Below are 20,470 nucleotides of genomic sequence, written 5' to 3'. Positions count from 1 at the left end.
GAAGACGTTGTGACTGGTGAAGGCGGCGGCTCACTTCTAAAACTGACGGGAGAGCTTTTCAACCCTTTGACCAGCCAGGAACCGAGCAACGGAGGCCGCAGTGACCAGGCGAGTGCCCCTTCTCTTCTGTTGGCGCCGTTATATCAAAGCCCTAGCTGATAAGCGGCCGTGCAAAAGAAAGGAGGGGGGGGGGGGGGTTGAGATGGCAGAGGGAGACGAAGATGATGTGTTGAGAAGCAAAAGCCAGAGAAGAGGAGGCCATGGAGACGCCGCACCAAAGGCGACGTCGGAGTAGTTTGCACCACTACAGTAGTAATTGAAGATTGCAGTAACACAAAAGCTCTGTGTTACACAAAGGATGTTCCCAAAGGCAGAGCCTTTGGGAACATCATGGTTGATCCGGGGACAGAGCGCTGAGCCTTGCGATAGCGGCAGCGCGGTAGCGATTAGCAGGGGAATGGAGGAAGACAGGAGACTAAAATACGCTAGGCTGTTGAAAGACGTTCTAGCGCATATGCGAACGCACGAGCAATTAGTGTCTGGATGGTTTGAAGAGAATGAAGCAACCCTGGAGTCGTACCACGTCCCGACCTAGGCGTGGGCCAATTTTGTTTTGCCGAGGCTTAGCGGAAGGGCGCGCGGGCCATTTGTGCGGCTGACAGCAGAAGAGAGGCGGAATTATGGTTCTCTGAAGAACAAAATTTATGTTGGACTGCGGTTGTCCGCTGCAGAGTGCAAGCGGCTATTTCCGTCGTGCCGTAGGCGGGAAAAGAAACATGGGAGCTGTCTTCCTTGCGACTGGAAAACTAACTCCACTACTACCTCGAGACTTCCAAAGCACGCACATTGGAAGATTTTAAGCAACTAACGGTCGTAGACCGAATGGAGGGATGCTTAAGCGTCGGCCCAAACATAAGAATTCATCCATGCATGTCGCTAGAACATGACATGCTTGATGCGAAATACGTTAACCCGTATGTTTGAAGGTTATTGTTGAATTCATGGACGTACGAGTGCACAAAAAGTTTTCGGAACACCGAAGCCACGAAAAAATCGCTGGGGTTTTAACATTGCTGAGCACGAAATATTGCGTGAAAGCACGGTGCTAAAAAACCCGCGCTGCTGAGAAGGCACAGGCGCGCTATCCATCTCGAAGCAGACTCAGTCGTCCCGGCTTTGTCACCCTTGTTTTAAATGCACAGCGCGAAAGTGTGGCAGTTTGAAATGGGGCGGGATCGGTGTCGATGATAGCATAGTGCTTTCGTGCAGTGGCCAGCGAAGCTGATCTGTTAGCACCGCCATGGCTTCGTTACCCTGTGTTGGAAACATTTATTTTATTTCTGCCGGAATCTGAGCGGCTTCGCCGAGACACTGCCTTTTTCAGGATTGCTAGTGAAGCACTGCTAGTCACTGTAGTAATGCTTTTGCACTAAATGTTTAGTTTTCATCGCGCTTAAGGGCGCTGCCAGCCATTGAGGACTGCATTCTGCAGATCGCCCAGGGAAGCGCGAAACACACACTTCTATTCGTGGCTGTGTGTTGAAAGGGCTAAGAAGTTCGGTATTATTAAACTTTCCATGTAGCGGAAAGTTTAATGGGCGTAAGCCTACAATGACGGCAATGCAATTATAGTGTGGCTCCAGGTCTGTAGGTCATCCTGAAAAACATGTAGCCTTATTTTGTTAGCCTAAACATTCGCAGCTGACGTCTTTATCCCGCCACGTAGCTCTCACCCTTATTTTTGTTCTCTCATGCCATCATCATTGTGCGTATTTAGGTTTTCCTTGCCGTATGATATGTGAAAGCAGGGAAGTAAGCACATAAAATATATGCGACAGGATATTTCGCGCTTCATTTATTTCCGAGACTGTTCGTATCACTTAGTGCGCGCATTCTGATAGGACACTTTAGATAATACCTTAAATACCCCCATTGTTTTCTATAATTTTTTGGTCGGCCTTGTTTGTGGGAGGGGGGCTGTATTCTGAACTAGGGTGTACTGTTCCTCGTTTTTGGCAGGTCCGCTTTTCTTTGAAGTTGTAGCTTTTGCTACACTGGAAGCGGCTGTCCACAGGTTTGATTTCTATGCCCTTCCCTCCGCCCTTGCCCCTCATATACTTTGGCCTGCCTGATGATGCACTTGTACGAGTGCGTGAAATTACTCTCTCGCCTTCAACGGAGACGCAATCTGAAAATTCTCATGTGTCCGGATTGTGAAGACGCCAAATCTTTTAATTTTTATCGACAACAAAACTGTAGCCAAGCCTTCGCAGTATGTCGCCACAAATTCTCTCGGCAGAACCAATGGCCTCCTTCGATAGCTTCGCATTCCATCTTCTGATAACTGCGCTGGTGTTCCTCCTCGTCGAGTACGGATTCTTGAGGTCTTCTTCATTGGCTACCGTGTGGTTCTTCACAAAGGAGATGACGGATGGTCCGTACGGTAAACCGAGGCGGGAGAAGAGTCGCAGCGTTTCGTTAACGGGATCAACAGCCACATCTTCGAAGCGAACCCTTAGCTTGCGATGCGACCAACTTTCGCCCGTGAGGCTTTCGTAAGCGTCAAGATCGTGGCGGATTCGAGTGCACAGAGCTTCTAAGTTTCCGCAATCCTCGTCTTCCACGCACCAATAGAGAGCCTGACGAGAAGCGTAGATCGCTCGCGGATCCCGTACAAGGTGGACTACTTGCATTTGATGTGCGATATCGGGGTTTCGTTTGATCCACGCCACAACCTGCGCAAAGAGAATAAGTTTAGTTAAAGCAGTGTTTGGCGGAATATGTCAAGTGAGGGCGGGGGTAGGTTTACGCGCGCCAGTTGGGTGCGCGTTTAAACTTGGGTGCGCGTGGAATGAAATAAATTCTAGATACCGAAAATTCCACCTGGGTTACTCTTCTGCTGCCGGCGTCGGAACCCAATAAAGAGGTCTGTCATCTGAGTTCTTGTTACAGATTCCTGCTACTCAGACCTCCTTGTTTATGTTGCTGAAGGACTGTACTTCCCCTAATTGAAACGATAGGTGCTTTAATGGTTTTCTGCTTTATTCACCGCACAGTCACTTTTAATCATTATTTTCATAAACGGGGCATGACTTACTGCTGTATAAATAACGCTTTTTGAATAAAACTGCTACTGCAAAGAGCGAAATCTAAACTTTACACGCTGATAATGAACAAATTATAAGCGTAATTTTTCAGTACCATGAGGTGCGTAGTCGCGCTAACTAGCGTGCAAAGAATATTATATAACACCCTGGAGAGCACTACCCCTTGCACAGTTACAAAACTGTCGCGGTTCCTGAGTGCCTGTTTAGGCAGATTTGGCTCATTTGGGAAAAAAAAGAACGACTCAAGTGTACGATTAGCGCTGAAATGCTCAGCACCTTGGTCACCAAGAAACTGTTTCGTCTGCGTCGCGAAAAGCTGCCAAATCTGCGGCGTGTACAGCCGACAACCCAAGTTCAACGTCGTACAGATCGGTACTTGAATATACAACCAAAGGAGCGCCCCTGTGTTCTGCCTTTATAGCGCTGTCGTCGCATCGCACTGTGACACGACGACAAGAAGGATGTCACTGATGCCAAAATAATTTTCCCATGCGCCGGTATATGGAGTATAAAAAAAAAAAAAACTCCCTGGTTTTGCGATGGACTGATCCATTTCAGCCCTCCGCGTCTGCTGTATCAATTCAGATAGTCGATAAATGTTATATTTTCGTATGTTCTTCTACAGCAGAACAGGTAGCGCGGCACACAGCATTTCTTTGGCATCCGTGCTCGTGGTCGGAAGCAATATTCCCCATGTACCACACATCATTAATTTTAGAGATTACGCCTCTGTCCCCTCACCATGTCAGGTGCCCTTCTGCGGTTGCTAGCGCTGCAGTGTGGTTATCGTTGACAGCGTATAACTTTTTATATATAGTTACATGACAGCGTCATGGCCAGTAAAAAGGAATAAAATACTCTGGTAAAATTTCTAGGGGGAATCATTTTTAATCATTTTGAACAGATATACACATACACATACAGATATACACATACACATACAGGCTGCCAGTTTGTTTTCTTCTTGCGTTATAGGAGTGTGAATGAAGTAACATGGTCGTATGTGAAGCGGCAATAATCGGTTACTTACATCTCCGAGTGTGTGACAGAACTGTAGCTCTTTACGCTAAAGAAGAAGCAGACCCTCGTCGTAGGCAATGAAGCTGCATTTGAATTAGTTTGTTGTCGTTGTAGCCCAAAGGTGATAAATGGCGCATACCCGCTTTGCTGAATTTAAAATGCCAAAGGCTATCACTGACCAGGGCTCACAAGCGTTCTACAGAGAAAGATATCAATAGGAAGTGGCAGATTTATATTGAAAACAAATGGCTGCCTGTGAGATGCATTATTGGATATTGGAAGAGTGCTGTAAGTGTAAAGTATGGGAAGGTTTCAATGAGAATTGATTTTGTGCATGGGTTGAAGGAAGGAGGAATTTAGGAATATTTATTTCAGGATGGGGGCATTTCGAAAGTGTTTTATGGAGAAGTGCTTTTTGCCTGCTGCTGTACTGGAGCGTAGAAACTCCAAAGGAAAGAACATCCCTAGTCGAAAACCTCCGACCGAGCTGTTGAAATGGATTTTCTAGCAGGCGCCATGGTGAAGAGAAGCAGTGGCAGGACAACAAAAGTGACCGATGGTTTCGAATTCAGCAGAAAATGTGCAAAAAGCGAAAACCCCCACATCAGATCTGTGGAGGTAGAAGTTTATTTGAGCTATGGAACAAAGTAGTGGCATGAAATAAACCTAAAGCTTGAGGAATCGCAACTCTTCACCGTACCAGGGGAATAGAACAGGCTGGTATTCGGTAAAGGAAGTACGCACTGAAGCAGCAGATTCTTGAATTTTTGTATAGGTACAAAACAAGCCCATCGTTATATATGCGCACGTCTGGAAGAGAGTTGTCTTAGCTTTGAAGAGACGCCTTCGTCAAGATATCTGCGTCCTCATTTAAAGTGATCCATTCGTGCCCAGACATACAAACTAACCGCACGAAGACAAGTGTGGTGGTCCCAAAAGCCTGATTATGGATAGTGCCTGCGATTCCGTTCGCGCTGCTAGAGAAGAACACTGCCCTGCTGAAAAAAAGTTTTATGATGCAATAACCTCATAGATCATTCATCACAGAATGTGATACAATCTGTATGATATACCATACAATTTGTATGATATTCTATGATGTCTCTATGATGACTGTATGATTTTACAGAAATGTATGAGATTGAATGATAATTTTCTATGATTTTTATGATAAGTCTGTGATATTTGTATGATAAACTGTATGAGTTTATTGCATCATAGAATTTATTCAGCAGGGTGGGATATTGAATCTGTCGTATTTATGGCAGAACAAAACGAGTTCTACAGCTTACACAAGGCTACGACCACTGCTAAAATCTCGGCCAAAAAATGGATGTCATATAGGGGAGGCGAAGTGGGAATGACCAATCGACGCAAACAAAAAAATAAACACGGGCTCCTACTTTTTCTTCGCGCTATAAGATGTCTACCGTTCAGTATGGCTTCCAAAGGGGGATTTCGGAAACAAGGCTTCCACTGCTGCTGACTGACGGCACAGAGGAAAATTGTAACATCTGATGATATATAGCTTGAGTGTGTAGAGAAATTTTGCTCAATTCTATAAACTTCTGCCTTAATACCTGTGTGATGGAGAGTCTGGTGAACTTGAAAACTTGAGCTTGGGCCCGTGAGCACAGAGCGCTGATGTGGCCCGGAGATGAGCACGACGGGCCCTTGCCACAGACGTCAGCCAAGAAAAGGTTACGCTCGTACTTCGGCCCGTTCTCTAGCCAGACCGTGTACAGAGGCACCCGGTACATCCGACATCGAACGAGCTCGTCAAGAAGCTCGAAGGCGTGGCGCTCTCTGCCCGGTCGAATATGACCCGCTCCGGTGAACGGCTGCAGTGGCTCATAGTGGAAGTAGGTTTTTGGGCCGGAAGATAGGAGCTGGCCGAAGAACGTTGATCCGGATCTATAGTACGTGACGACCAGCACTATTCTTACGTTGGTGATTGGCACGGCAGGATATGTTTGTAGGGCCCGTTGGAAAGCGACGGGCAGTGGACCTTCTAACGAGGAGTCCAATATGGCACCTTCCACAGCCTCAGAAGCTCCTCGGGCACGGTTTCTGGAGTCAGTAGAATTTCTAACGTCTCCAACGAATAACTTTCCTCCCGATGCGTAGACGAGTACTGCCAGAAAGAGAAAAACGAATAAGATATTACGATTGATTTTATTGGGGCGTGGAAGATTGTAATTGACATTTTTCAGCGCACTGAGAGATGTAACATGCCTCACGAAACCGGTCCCAAAATACAGCATAAGCTCTGGTAATTTACCTTCCTACTGAATGGAAAAATTTACCTGCAGAAAGACGCACGGCTTGCTGTGACAACAAGCAGAAAAAATATTAGGAAACTTTAGGAAAAGACGCTACACCTAGTCACTCACAGTATTGCATCCGTGTATCTGCCATGACCAGTGAAACCATCCCTGCACGGTAAATTATTTTTACAACTAGACTATCTGCATAAAATGACCCCTGCACTTTTCTGTGAACGCAGGCGTGGACGCTTTTTCGTATCGCACACCACAGCATTCTATCATTCATAGCCATAGGCGATTGGCAGCTGTCACGCTAAGCTGGATGGTATTAGCACACAGCGAGAAGATTCACACGTGAAACCCAACGGGGATAAAAATCGGCACGAGTTTAAAGTGAAATGTCATTGGAATTTGTTGAAGTGTCAGAGTAGAATTGGGAAACTTTTTTGGGAGTGGGTATTCATTGACGTCACTGCCGCTGCCATTTTGTGGTCTGTGGAGCACGGCGAAAGGCAGCGGGCGTGTCTAATGGGATTATCGCCTGCTATGCTCTGGACAACAAAATGGCGCTCGTCACGTCACATGAATACCCACCGTTGTGTGGACGATGCAGACATCAGCGCCAATTGCTGCCATAGCGGCAGTAGTAAAGGCAACTAGAGCGTCCTATCCCTATCATGGCAATGGTATCTAGAATAAGAAAACTTTCATCCCCGAGGTGGATTTGAAACACCGCCGGCAAAAACAAACAAGCCTGTTTTCCCAGTGCTTGAGCCAATTCGGCCATTGTCGCATCCTCTGGGGCTGCATGGATGTGCTCGATAGATTAGATTTTACACATCAGTTCTCCTTTCACCAGGGCCGCTTAAGTAGTTAAAACCGAAGCTAGCGAACTTTTCTACCCCTTGTAGAGCTTGAAATGATCTTCTGGCTGAGATGAATTTTTAGCTTCTCTTTGCATGCTGTTATGCTATTATTTTTACACTTGTGCGCGCATTCAGTCTGTCTATCCTTTCCGTTTTTGTAACTGAGTAGTTTTCATGCTCACGCCTTTCGTCAGTGATTTGAACATATCTAAGCTTAGATGAGGGCCTGTTAAGGAGGCGTACTTTACGTGCTTTCTTTTGCCGCTCTTTACAAACATGCTGTGAGTACCTTAAAGAAATAGAGTATAGTTCATTTGATTTTTTTTATCCCATCATCCCACTTCCCCAGGGCAGAGTAGCCAACCAGAGCACCCTTCTAGTTAACACCCCCGCCTTCCCTCTTCGTCTTTAACTCTCTCTCTCTCTCTTTCTCTTTTATTTCGTTCGGCCTTCTCTAGGAATTGCACTGTTTCTTGCATATGAATGCAAATTATATTAAAACAAAGATTGCTTCGCCATGACGCAGTGAATGTTGCCTATTGACCTTTGTCTTCTGCAGAGTTGTTGAATATTTTATTGTTGCACTACATCGTTTATGCACCCTGTGAGCGCATTATATAACAGTATACATAATAGCCAAACTTAACTTTACCTTGCGATGTATCGAGGTGATTCTCAGTCAGAGAACAGTCACAGCATTTTGATGTAGTTTGTTTTTGGGTAAAGGTAGTGTAGAACAGCACCCACAAGCATACAGGTACCAGCAGGTATACCAAGATGCTGGACTTGAAAGCGAAGCGGCCGTTGTAGCTCATCTGCAAGTACACGCGATATGTACGTAGCATTTTGTCATCAGTCATCGAAACTTAAGAGCTCGGGCGGGAAAAAATCTGCGCAGCAAAAACACTTCATCTGAATGTACGGTTTTACGTTGTAAATTTGGGAAACGCCATCGTTCGTTTAACACAAAATACTAACTGTTCTCTCGAAGTGTGAGCTGCGTGACACTCTATTAAGTTCTTTCTCATGTGCCCGAACTAATTTATGTTTTCGCTAAGGAATAGAATCAAAGGGACGTATATCAGATACGTCTGAGCCTGGCCAACGAACCCATTTTGCTGTAGTTACATCAAAAGTTTGCTGTCTACTTTTACCCTTTTTAGAGCGTAAGCACTAATGCAATGGATGCCAAACCCGAGCAGAACTGTTCGTTGTCCGAGCAAAATCGTCTCTTGCGTGTTGTTGCTTTTGGTTGCTGTTGTTGTTGTTAGCCTCACAAAAGATGGCACATACCTACACTGAGGAATCGGCCTATAATCGGGAGCTGACCTAGCGCGAGCGCTCGCTACCGCGGCACTGCCCGCTCGTCGCATCTTCTCCGTATAACAGAAAACCATGCTTTTGCCTTTATTCAATTACAGTAAACATTCTGTGCAGTTGTTTTTTTTTTAATTAAGTGGCTTATGATATTTTTACGCCGCGTAGCGGCTTACTGAGGATTTGGAGGAAGAAGAGGGAGGCGCGCGCAGACTCATCTGGGGCTCCGAGCTGTTTGCCATCTGTGTTCCGTCCAGCCTTCACCTGTATAAAACCCATTTCATCGGCTACATTTGGTGCTAGGTTCTGGGTAAACACGTCCTGGATCCACCAGTACCCCGTCGCAGCCGCCGTGTAGCAGGTTTGCCACCCTTATCGCCTGAGCAGTTCGTTTCAATGGCTACCATGCAAGCGACGCAGACCCAGGGACTGCGAGCTGAAGAGGAGACGACCTTGACCCTTCAGCGAGATCCGCGCACATTCCACGGCGAGACCGAAGAGGACGTTGAAGAATGGCTCCGTCATTACGAAAGGTGGAGCAAGTACAACCGTTGGGACGCTACCGCCCGCTGTACAACGTTGTTTTCTTCCTTGCTGGCACGTCTCTGACTTGGTTCGACAACCACGAGGAAAATCTTGCGACCTGGAGCCGCGGGTTTGTCGAAGAAATCAAGAAGACCTTCGGGGATACTCTTGAGGGGAAGGAACGCGCTGAGCATCAACTTTCCCAAAGAGCTCAACTACCCGGTGAAACATGCACGAAATACATCGAGGAAGTATTGAAACTTTGTCGCATGGTCAACCGGCAAATGCTAGAAGAAGACAAGGTAGGGCACCTTCTCAAGGGGATTGCTGAGGACGTGTACAACTTCCTGATTTCCCGAGACACCCTTGCTACGGTTGCGGATGTCGTAAAGTAATGCCTTGCATTTGAGGCGCTTAAAGCACGCCGGATAGCGCCCAAATTCGGCCGCCTCTCCAATGTGACAACCGTCGCCAGCATCGACATGCCCGAGCCAGAAGGCATCGCTTCTATAGTAAGGAGGATTGTACGTGAGAAGTTGGCTGCTCAGCGGCTACGTACAAATTTGGATGAACTTTACAAACAGGCTTCGAGGCCCATGCCATCATGGGAGCAGCGTACGCCATCGACTGCACCAAATAACAACGACCCATTTTACAACTCCGGTATTGAGCAGAGCCAACAGTCGACGTCGCACCCGAACTTCCAGCAGCTTCCATCCCATTCTGATGAAGTACCTCGTGGTGCATCTCGTCGTGCGTCCGTCGCCTCTCCTCGGCCTTTAAGGGATCCTGCTGTGAGCTACCAAAGCCGCCAGCCACCAATACGTTACGGCTGCGGGTTCAGCGGACACATCTCCCGCTTTTGCCCGCGTCGCCAATCTTCTCGACCCCTGTGGAACGCGCACCACGCTTCAGGAATGACGCCCAGTGGGAGCAGCCACCCGCTACCTTCTATCGGCCTCCTCCTCCCCAACGCGGTGCACGCAATCACTCCCCTGTCTCCGATCGCAGCATCACTCCGCCGCTGCAGCGACAAGGCCGTTCACCATCGCCACGTCGCCGCTTCGTTTCTCCACCGATGGGAAACTAGGCGGTGCGACCGATGAAGGTAAGGTCGCCGGACAGTCAACATCGCGAATACCTCTACCTATAATCATCGACTAGAAAAAAGTGTCAGTGACTGTAGGCAATGTTGAAACGGATGCTTTAGTTGACACAGGTGCCGCTGTTTCCGTTATGAGCTTTTCATTTAAAAACCGCCTTCGACAGAAAGTTATGTTTGTGTGGGACAGATCGGTACGCTTTGTGGAGTTGGGGGTGAAACTTTAGTTCCGGTCGGCCTGTGCTACGCTTCAGTTGTGCTTGGTGACGAGTGCTACCGAACAGAATTCGTTGTGCGCAGACGTGCTACGCATGACGTTATCTTAGGTGTTGACTTTTTGCACGAGTGTGGTGCAACACTAGACTTCAGTGCCGGTGAAATTTCTTTGAAGCCAAACATTATCCCCGTATTAGTGGATGACATGTCGCAGCATCATGAAGGAGTTCTCTCCCTGCAGGAAGATGTGCTGCTGCCGGCGATGACGGCAAAATTTGTACCTGTGAAATCACCCCAACATTTCGGGGGCACGAACTCATTAGTCGTCGAGCCTAATTTCTCGAATGGGGCGAAAAAAAATATTTTGGTGCCACGCTCCGTCGTCGAGGCAGTGGATGGCGGCGCACTCATCTGGACTGCGAATGTGTCAGAGGAGTCTGTTCGTCTTCCTTCTGGTTTAGCACTCGCAAGATTTGAGAACCATGTGACCCACGCCATTGAAACTATTTCTGATGTCAGCAAAGCGGCTCCCGGGAAGTCTGACTTTTCTGCTCAGCTTGAGCGCATGATCAACAAATCACTCCCGTCTAGTGAACGCCATACGCTGCAAGACATATTGGCACGTCATGCTCAAGTGTTCGACTTTGCCTCTACGGGATCGGGTAGTCATTTCCCAGCCTCTCGAATACAGCATAAAATTAACACAGGAAACGCACCCCCTATTCGCCAGAAACCCTACAGAGTCTCCCCGGCAGAGCGCAAGATCATTCAAGAACAGGTGGACGAAATGCTGCAGAAAGGAGTCATCCGCGAATCTTCCAGTCCGTGGGCCGCCCCTGTGCTCCTAGTGCGGAAAAAAGACAACTCTTGGCGATTCTGCTTTGACTACCGTCGTCTAAATGCGCTAACAAAGAAAGACGTATGCCCGCTACCTCGCGTTGACGACGCAGTCGATTGTCTGTATTCGGCGTCATATTTCTCCTCTGTTGATTTGCGATCTGGTTATTGGCAAATTCCTCTGCATCCATCCGACCGTGAGAAGACAGCCTTCGTAACCCCAGATGGTTTGTACGAGTTTAATGTAATGCCCTTTGGATTATGCAACGCCCCCGCAACGTTCGAGCGATTTATGGACACGATCCTTCGTGGCTTAAAATGGGAAATCTGCATGTGTTACCTGGATGATGTCATCATTTTCGGCATGACCTTCCCTGAGCACAATGAAAGACTCCATATTGTTTTCGAATGCATCGGCTCGGCGGGACTCATTTTGAACTCAAAGAAGTGCCATTTTGGGGACCGGCAAACTCTAGTTATTGGCTTCCTCGTCAACCAGGATGGTATCAGGCCGGATCCGCAGAAGGTCGCTGCAGTACGAGATTTCGAGCCTCCACGCACCCTGAAAAGCCTTCGGAGCTTCCTCGGACTCTCTTCATATTTTCGTCGCTTCATTGCTGGCTTTGCGCAGATTGCCCACCCCCTCAGTTCTCTTCTGCATAAGGATTCGCAGTTTGTGTGAACCTCCGAGTGCGATTCCTCCTTTCATCAGCTGAAATCTTCTCTCACGTCAGCACCCCTTCTGCGGCACTTCGACCCTTCTGCTCGGACGGAGATCCACACTGACGCCAGTGGCGTCGGTCTTGGGGCGGTGCTTGTCCAGCTGCACGGTGGGGCTGAGTACGTTATTGCCTATGCCAGCCGCAAGTTAACAAAATGTGAGCGCAACTGCACTGTCACCGAATTGGAGTGCCTCGCCGTTGTGTTCGCTGTGCACAAGTTCCGACCGTATCTGTATGGACGCCACTTCACCATTGTTACGGACCATCATTCTCTCTGCTGGCTCATCGACTTCGCGATCCATCTGGTCGTCTGGCGCGCTGGGCATTGCGCCTACAAGAATATAACTTTGCCGTTTGCTACAAAAGTGGGCGCCGTCATAGTGATGCAGACTGCTTGTCACGCCACCCGTTGCCAACCTCAGCCAATGATGAAGACGGTTTCGAGGACTGTTTAGCCTCGTGCGAGCCGACGTTCCCCAGTATGGAGACATTTAGCCGAGAGCAACGTAGGGACTTTTCACTGCAGCCCCTTATAGAAGCAGCAGAAGGAGGAGTAGATTCAACCCCATTTATTATCAAAGATGGTATTTTGTTCAAGAAGAACTACTCGGTCGATGGTGCTTCCCTGCTTTTGGTCGTCCCGAAAAGTCTCCGGTCGCAAGTCTTGCACGCTATGCACGATGACATCACATCTGGTCATGTAGGCTTCTCTCGTACCCTCCATCGAATTCGGCAGCGTTTTTATTGGCCGCAAGTTTATAAGACCACCAAGCAGTACGTTGCGACATGTGAATATGCCAACGCCTTAAGGCACGAACCACCACGACGGCCGGTCCTCTGCAGCCCGTCAATCCACCCACTTCCCCTTTTGAAAAGATTGGAATTGACCTGCTTGGTCATTTCCCAAAGTCTTCAGAGGGTCGCCGTTGGGTGATTGTCTGCGTGGACTATCTTACCCGATACACCGAAACCGCGGCTCTCGCTACCGCCAAGGCTGATGATGTTTCGTCGTTTCTTCTCCACTCTGTTATTCTTCGCCACGGCGCACCCCGTGTTATAATAAGTGATTGTGGACGGCAATTTACTACTGATGTCGTGGAAGAAATGCTCCGGCTCTGTGGATCAGACTACCGGCACTCTACTCCGTAACACCCGCCGACCAACGGTCTTACCGAACGCACCAACCGCACCCTGACAACTATGTTGTCCCTGTACGTTTCGTCTGACCGCCGCAACTGGGACGCCGTGTTGCCATATGTGACGTACGCTTATAACACGGCAAATCATGAGGTCACAGGGTATTCTCCCTTCTATTTGCTGTATGCCCGAACTCCCCTCGTTTTCCCTCAACGACAACGCGTCCGTTGCCCAGATACTCTGCCGTGCCGAAGAAGCCCGTCGTATAGCCCGTTTACGTACCCTGACCTCTCAACGCTGCTCAAAAGAATACTACGACTCACATCATCGCGCAGTCACTTACTCTCCTGGAGACTTTGTCTGGCTTTGGACGCCAACCCGCAGGCGAGGATTGTATCAAAAGTTTCTGTATAAGTACGATGGCCCCTTCGTCGTGTTGGACCGATTAAATGACTTGAATTACGTCATCGCCAAGGTGACGACGGATAAACGCCGTTACTGCAAGACACAAGTCGTTCATGTGGCCCGCTTGAAGCGCTGCCAGCGTCGATCTGCCTGACTTTCTCGAGGACGAGCATCGTCTGCCCCCGGGGAAATTGTTACGCCGCGTAGCGGCTTACTGAGGACTTGGAGGAAGAAGAGGGAGGCGCGCGCAGACTCATCTGGGGCTCCGAGCTGTTTGCCATCTGTGTTCCGTCCAGCCTTCACCTGTATAAAACCCATTTCATCCGCTACAATATAATGGCGGGACGAATATAACTATCGGCGTTCATTTTTTGAAGAAATATTTTCTCTTTATTACATTTTCACAAAATAGTACAAGTGGCCGCCGCGGTGGCCCAGTGGTTATGGTGCTCGGCTGCTGACCCGAAAGACGCGGGTTCGATCCCGGCCGCGGCGGCTAGAATTTCTTTGGAGGAGAAATTTTAGAGGCCCGTGTACTGTGCGATGTTAGTGCACGTTAAAGAACCCCAGGTGGTCGAAATTTCCGGAGCCCTTCACTACGGCGTCTCTCATAGCCTTAGTCGCTTTGGGACGTTAAACCCCATAAACCTAAACCTAACCTAAATAGTACAAGTTTTATGTTTACTTGAAGGAATTGGTGAGCGCTGAAAACCACGGAAAAAGGACGAACAAACAGGACGAAGCGCTTTCTAACAACTGTTTTAATCTCAAAAGGAACATGACTATATAGACACATGACAGAAGCCAACAGCCACAGAAACATGTTCCTTTTGAGATTAAAACAGTTGTTAGAAAGCGCTTCGTCCTGTTTGTTCGTCCTTTTTCCGTGGTTTTTAGCACTCACCAATTCCTTCAAGTATGTATTTCCAACTAGCCCCAGTAGTAGCTCTTTTGATTTTATGTTTAGTAAAGTACTGGTAATCTCGTTTTTCAAATAAGACATAAGAACACTTTAGCAGCGGATATGAGAACACGAGCTGGTGAGAAATGCAGAAAATATAATCTTCTTCACACTTCTTTCCAAATTACTTCTAGACCAGGGTGTCGAACCGGAACCGAACCTGAACCCGAAACCGGAACCGAACCTGAATTTTCACCCGGAACCGGAACCGAACCGAAGCCATATTTTTTTCGCCATCTTGGAACTGAACCCAAACCGGAACGATTTAAAGGAACCGTTCCGAACCGGTTCGGGACCCGTTTCAGCACCACTTTTTTTGCAAATCGGCATGCTTTTATTTCTGTTTTTTTTAGACAAAATGAGATGTACTCGCGCGTAGATTTCACCATCGAAATCTGTTCCCGTTACGCAGAGCGAAAATGACATCCAGTCTATGCGACAACAAAACTCAAGGAAGTCTGCTGTCCAGGAATGGATTTTTTGGCGCTTCTGCAATGCGCTTTCGGCAATTCTGAAGAATTGTACTCCTGATTGATGTGAAATCTTCGGTTTGTTACTGTCTCCCATTTTGCATCTTTGCGTATAAAATAAAATTGTTAGCACTGCTCTAACTCATAAACCTAGTGAGAATAGCCTCCCTTTCTTTGTGTCATGTGGCATAAATATGTGAAACACAGGCGCAGCGACCTAACCATGTTGTGCAACATTTACTTTCGAAGGTAATCGTTATCTCAAACATCAGACACTAAATAAGACTCCTCATGATGTCCCGGTGGCTGGGGCGACCGACTGCTGATGCCAAGGTTGCGGGTTCGATCTCGGTAGCGGAGGCCGCGTTTCGATGGCGGCGAAATGCAAGAACACGCACGTACCGTGCGATGTGAGCGCACGTTGAAGAACCTCAGCTGGTCTATGTTGATCTTGAGTCCTCCAATACGGCGTGCCTGATAGCCCCCCATGTCGCTTCCACACGTTAAATCCCATATATTACTATACAAAATAAAGGAAGTATTAATTGGCGCAGATTTTTTTTTTCAGTATGCGAACATTCTTCGTTGCACGTGATGGAAGTAAGCAATGAAAAGACGGGCTTGTAGCAGCGGTAGAGGTACTTTAAAAAAATTATTACGCAAAAAGGCATTGCATATGCATGTGCGCGCTGGCATGCGATAATGTCCAGAAAGATGCTATTCCAATGAAATGCAGCTATGATGAAATGGTTATGTTACACCGATGCGCTGAAACTGTTATGCTTATATATATACCCTACATCTGGACATCCTGGTTTAGCACGGACGCTGCACCGTACTCGGGCACGCTTCTAATGGCCGAAAATGCGGGCCACGACTGAGCGGTACGTCGCCAGCTGCACTCAGTGTCAACGATACAAGCGACCTACTAGCCTTGCATCTGGTCAGCTTCACCCTGTGACACCGTCTGCAGCACCGTTTGAGCAAGTGGGCATAGATCTCCTTGGCCCGTTTCCGAAATCCTATTATGGAAACCGCTGGATAGTGGTTTGTGTCGATTACCTTACTCGTTATTGTGAAACGGCAGCCCTACACGCAGCTACAGCGTATCATGTGTCCTCTTTTCTTCTACGATTCATAGTTCTACGTCATGGACCTCCAAAAGTTATCATCAGTGACCGTGGTCGGCAGTTCACCGCTGACGTCGTGGAGCAGCTTCTCCGTTCCTGCGCATCGCATTTTCGTCATTCCTCGCCTTACCATCCCCAGACGAATGGACTCACTGAGCGCACGAACCGCACGATCACCAACATGCTGTCAATGTATGTTGATTCAAGGCACAAGAATTGGGACAGCGTCCTGCCGTTCATCACGTACGCGTTCAATACCGCGCGCCATGAGACTACTGGCTACAGCCCCTTCTTTTTACTCTATGCTCGGCCCCCACACTACACCCTGGACACCATACTACCATTTTCTGACAAGCTTCCTGAAGATCCCTCAATCGCTGAGACACTGTCTCGCCGAAGAAGCCCGACGCCTTGCTCGTCTTCGTGTTCTCGCCTCCCAAGATCGGTCCAAAGCGCGCTACGATGCCCGCCGCCGACACGTCACTTACAGGCCTGGTGATTTGGTCTTGTTGTGGCGGCCTATCAGAAAGCGAGGATTATCTCAGAAGCTGCTGTGCCACTACGATGGACCCTATGTCATTATTGAGCAATTTAGCGAGCTCAATTACCGCGTAGCTCGTCTCACGGCAAGCGGACGTCGTTCAGTGCGAACCGAAGTCGCTCACGTTGCCCGGCTGAAGCCCTACCAATCGCGCGGCGCTTCTTAACTCGACCAGCGGGCTTCGGCTGCGTAAGGGGAAGTGTGACGCCCATGAAAAGGCCTATTCTACCTATTCCTATTCTACATGGTCGGCGTTTCTGACTAAGCCGAAGATGAGGAGAACGAGGTTGGTGTTGTCTCGTGCTCGGCAAGCGGACCCAGCTGCTTTTCAGTCCTCCGTCCCGGTCTTAATAAACCCTGGGCGTAACAATATATAAAAATTCCAAACGTTAGCGGACGGCTTCGTCATGTGTTCTCGGACTGCTGGATCTTGAATTCTCTGACGGGCGGCTTGTATCTGCCTCTCGGTGTCTCACTTGGTGCTGTTGGTGTCTCAGATGAGAAGCTTATGCTTGTAGGCGTTCTTTTGCAGAATGCTTTGGCGACGGCTTACGTGAAGCATTAGCAGCAATCCGCCTCGACTACATCGGCTGCAGAGAAGGGGGGAGGGCGCGGGGGGGGGGGGGGGGGGGAGATGCATTTTAGAGCACGAGCACTTCTAGCCACGTTCTCAAGATTTAAGCTGTGTGTAGCTGCGTGTAGCTGTGTGTGTCAAGCCTCACAGTAGCAAGTGTAACTGGCTCACTGGGTCAGTGGACGCCTCGATCCCGCTGTGAGTACCAGTGGCGTCCACCAATTGAGGCAGTTATGCACCTTTCCTGTGGCAAAAACAGAGGAAGGTTTAGTTTTTTTTTTTTTGGGGGGGGAGGGGGGTTAGAGGGAGGAAAGGGCGCAGTAAGTCTCATATCTAGGTGGACACCCAAATCACGCCGTAAGGGAAGGTATGAAGGAAGCAGTGAGAAAAGAAAGGAAGAAAGAGGCGCCGCATTGGAGGGCTGTGGAATAATTTCGACCACCTATAGGGATATTTAACGTGCACCTACATCGCACAGCACGCGCGCGCCTTTGTGCGTTTCGTCTCCATCGAAACGCTGCCTCCGCGGCCGGGTTCGATCCCAGCAACTCCGGCTGAGTAGGCGGATTGCCTAACCTGATTTTTAGGATAGGAAAGGCGCATAACTAGCTGCCTGGGTCAGTGGACACCTCTATCGCGCTTTAAGGTACAAGGCGGTTATGTGCACCTGCAAAAAACCGTGCTTTTTCACAATATTTAGTGCTTAGCAATGCTAAACCAGCAGCCATTTTTACCAGTGAATGCCCGGATGTGCGTCCACCGAAGTGCGCAAGTGTCCAATGTGCATCAAGGGTGGAGGCTGCACACGCACACACACACAGACGCGCGCAAGCGCGCACACACACACACACACACACACACACACGCACGCACGCACGCACACACACACACACACACACACGCACGCACGCACGCACGCACACACACACACACACAGCCCCGCCGCGGTGACTCAGTGGTTATGGTTCTCGGCTGCTGACCCGAAAGACGCGGGTTCAATCCCGGCCGCGGCGGCTGAATTTCTTGAAGGCGAAATTCTGGAGGCCCGTGTGCTGTGCGATGTCAGTGCACGTTAAAGAACCCCAGGTGGTCGAAATTTCCGGAGCCCTTTACTACGGCGTCTCTCATAGCCTCAGTCGCTTTGGGACGTTAAACCCCAATAAACCAAACCAAACCAAACACACACACACACACACACACACACACACACACACACACACACACACACACACACACACACACACACACACACACACACACACACACACACAAAAAAACACAAAACACTCTAACCCCTATTGAGATTCGAACCAGTCGCGGCGCAAGAGGGAAGCTTCGATTTTCTGATGCCTTTGGTGATGATGATGATGACGATGTCATCAGGCTTAATCTACTCGGCCATCTCCGAAGCTTGTTTTTCTTTTGTCTTATGGAATACCAGGGACCTCCCTGACCGCCTCGTATCTTACTTTAGCGGGTCGAATTCAGCGATCTCGGCATGCGCCATCACGCCACCATCACTCCCTTATTCCGCCCGGGCATCAAAATTCCGGTAGGAACACAAGAAGAAGCGGCAACCAGTCTGAAGGTTTAACTTGCGTAGCATATACCTCCTGCGCTGAAATACACTGTACTCTGAACAGTGACCTCGTTGAACGCGGTGGTTCTGCGTGTTTATCCATCATGCGGCTTTTCCACACGCTAAACAGTCCTATTAACACGAAAAGTTCACACGAAATTTCAGCGTCTTTCATCACAAGAAGAAATGTTATAGTGTAAGGCATGATCTCAATGTCCTTTTTAAGAGTCTCCTGAAGTTTCCGTCAAACGAACACAAATAGTTTTTATTGCTAGCACAGGTAGCAATTCACTGACGGTGGCACAAACGTCCCTTGGAGCGATGCACGGCCTATACGCGTAAGTCCAAAAAAGGTTTTTCTACTCACGCGTTTGGTCCAAAAAACGCTTTGAAGTCCAAAAAAGGTTTTTACGGCACATTGAATCTGCATCCGTTGAACTCGCTCTAATACACCGTTGTCAAGAAAGGCTAGGTAAAGCTGCACGTTTATGGGAAGAAGTAGTGACCGATGAGAACCTTTCTCATCTGCATTTGGAGAGGCCGTACAGTTTTCCAAGGAAAAGTGGAGAGGAAACCGAATGTATCAGCGCGAAATTCTCTCAAGGGCATGTCCAGATAATACATATGAGGACTCAATCACCTAATAAGCACAACGGCCAGGAAGGGGTTGTCTGTGGTTTTGAAAAATTAAAAACCTTGAATCTAGTTGGTGGACAAAACCTTAATAGGGTTTTACCGTAGTTAAACCGAGTAGACATGCGAAACGACGTGATAATTCTGCGCCTCATCTTTCTGGCATCTGCGAGTGCACGCAATCCCGTTTCTCGATGAGGGTAGCTGATTGCGCAGGTTGGTTGTTCATTATGGAGACTGCAGCGTTTGGAAACAAGGACAACACGAAGCAGACACTGCATGGGCTAAATCGATTAATCTCGTTTCTCGCTCTTCATCGTCTCACCCTCTCTCCACTCGGCGGCAGCTGGCGCGACGCTCCTCCGAAATTAATATATTCCGAGGCTTCACACAAGATTCTTGGTTGGGTTTGACACCGTTAAGTAGTCCTTTCGAACCAAAAGTACCCGACAGGTTCACCAAACTCTATCAACATATTAAAAAATTTGGTTGACGCATAAGCTTCCTTTGATAGCGTCCTAGAAAGGTCACAAAATTTATGTAGCTAATTTACCTTTTTCTTCGCACAATACAGCACTTGCAACAGTGTCACAGCGCGGCGTCGCAACGATGTTGCTAAATATGTCCGTACAGAAACAAAGTGCTACCAACCCACCCAAGCCTGCATTTTTTTATCGTACGCTTTTTGTCAGGATTAAAGATGGCGACGACATCAGCAGAGGCGAAAGTCTTAATTTTACGCTGTCCTGGTGAGAAGCCACAATTTGCTGTGTTTTTGGAGACAGAGAGCTTTAGGGGTTCGAGATGTATAACGCGAGCTACAAAGACGATGTCGAGCAGGTGATTTAAATAAAATATTTTCCGCAAGCTCTCGAGATGCATGTTGGAGGTGCGCCGGAGATGGGGTGGGGGAGTTGGTTTTGGGGTGAAGGAAAAGCGCCTTCTCTGTACATACCTGCCGGTACAATACAGAAGAGCTTCCTCTCTCATTAGTGTACGGTGAGGTAGGGGGTTCCCGTGTAAATATTCTGCGTAGGAGAAATTCTCGACTCACGCGTTTC

General features: G+C 48.3%; 1 protein-coding gene across 1 annotated transcript; it reads right to left on the bottom strand.

Annotated features, from left to right (window-relative positions):
- Positions 1-1,973: 1,973 nt before the first annotated feature.
- On the bottom strand, positions 1,974-5,999 carry LOC149362735 (carbohydrate sulfotransferase 1-like). Its single transcript, XM_089569802.1, has 2 exons — positions 5,708-5,999; positions 1,974-2,735 (listed from the first exon to the last, which is right to left on the bottom strand). Exons 1-2 carry the CDS (start codon positions 5,885-5,887, stop codon positions 2,232-2,234), a joined length of 684 nt encoding a protein of 227 aa, XP_089425928.1. The 5' UTR covers positions 5,888-5,999; the 3' UTR covers positions 1,974-2,231.
- Positions 6,000-20,470: the final 14,471 nt, after the last annotated feature.

This window comes from Amblyomma mixtum, chromosome 2 (genome assembly GCF_055824585.1).
Source record: "Amblyomma mixtum isolate Tamu chromosome 2, ASM5582458v1, whole genome shotgun sequence".
Taxonomy (NCBI): domain Eukaryota; kingdom Metazoa; phylum Arthropoda; class Arachnida; order Ixodida; family Ixodidae; genus Amblyomma; species Amblyomma mixtum.
Note: the sequence above shows the minus strand (reverse complement) of the source record. Positions and strands in the feature narration are given on the sequence as shown.

What these genes read in the sequence shown, in the direction of transcription:
- LOC149362735 (XM_089569802.1), bottom strand. Translation starts at nt 5,887, where the DNA reads ATGTACCGGGTGCCTCTGTACACGGTCTGGCTAGAGAACGGGCCGAAG. An exon ending in CCAGACTCTCCATCACACAG is followed by an intron (nt 2,736 to 5,707) that starts GTATTAAGGCAG and finishes CTCTTTGCGCAG; the next exon opens with GTTGTGGCGTGGATCAAACG.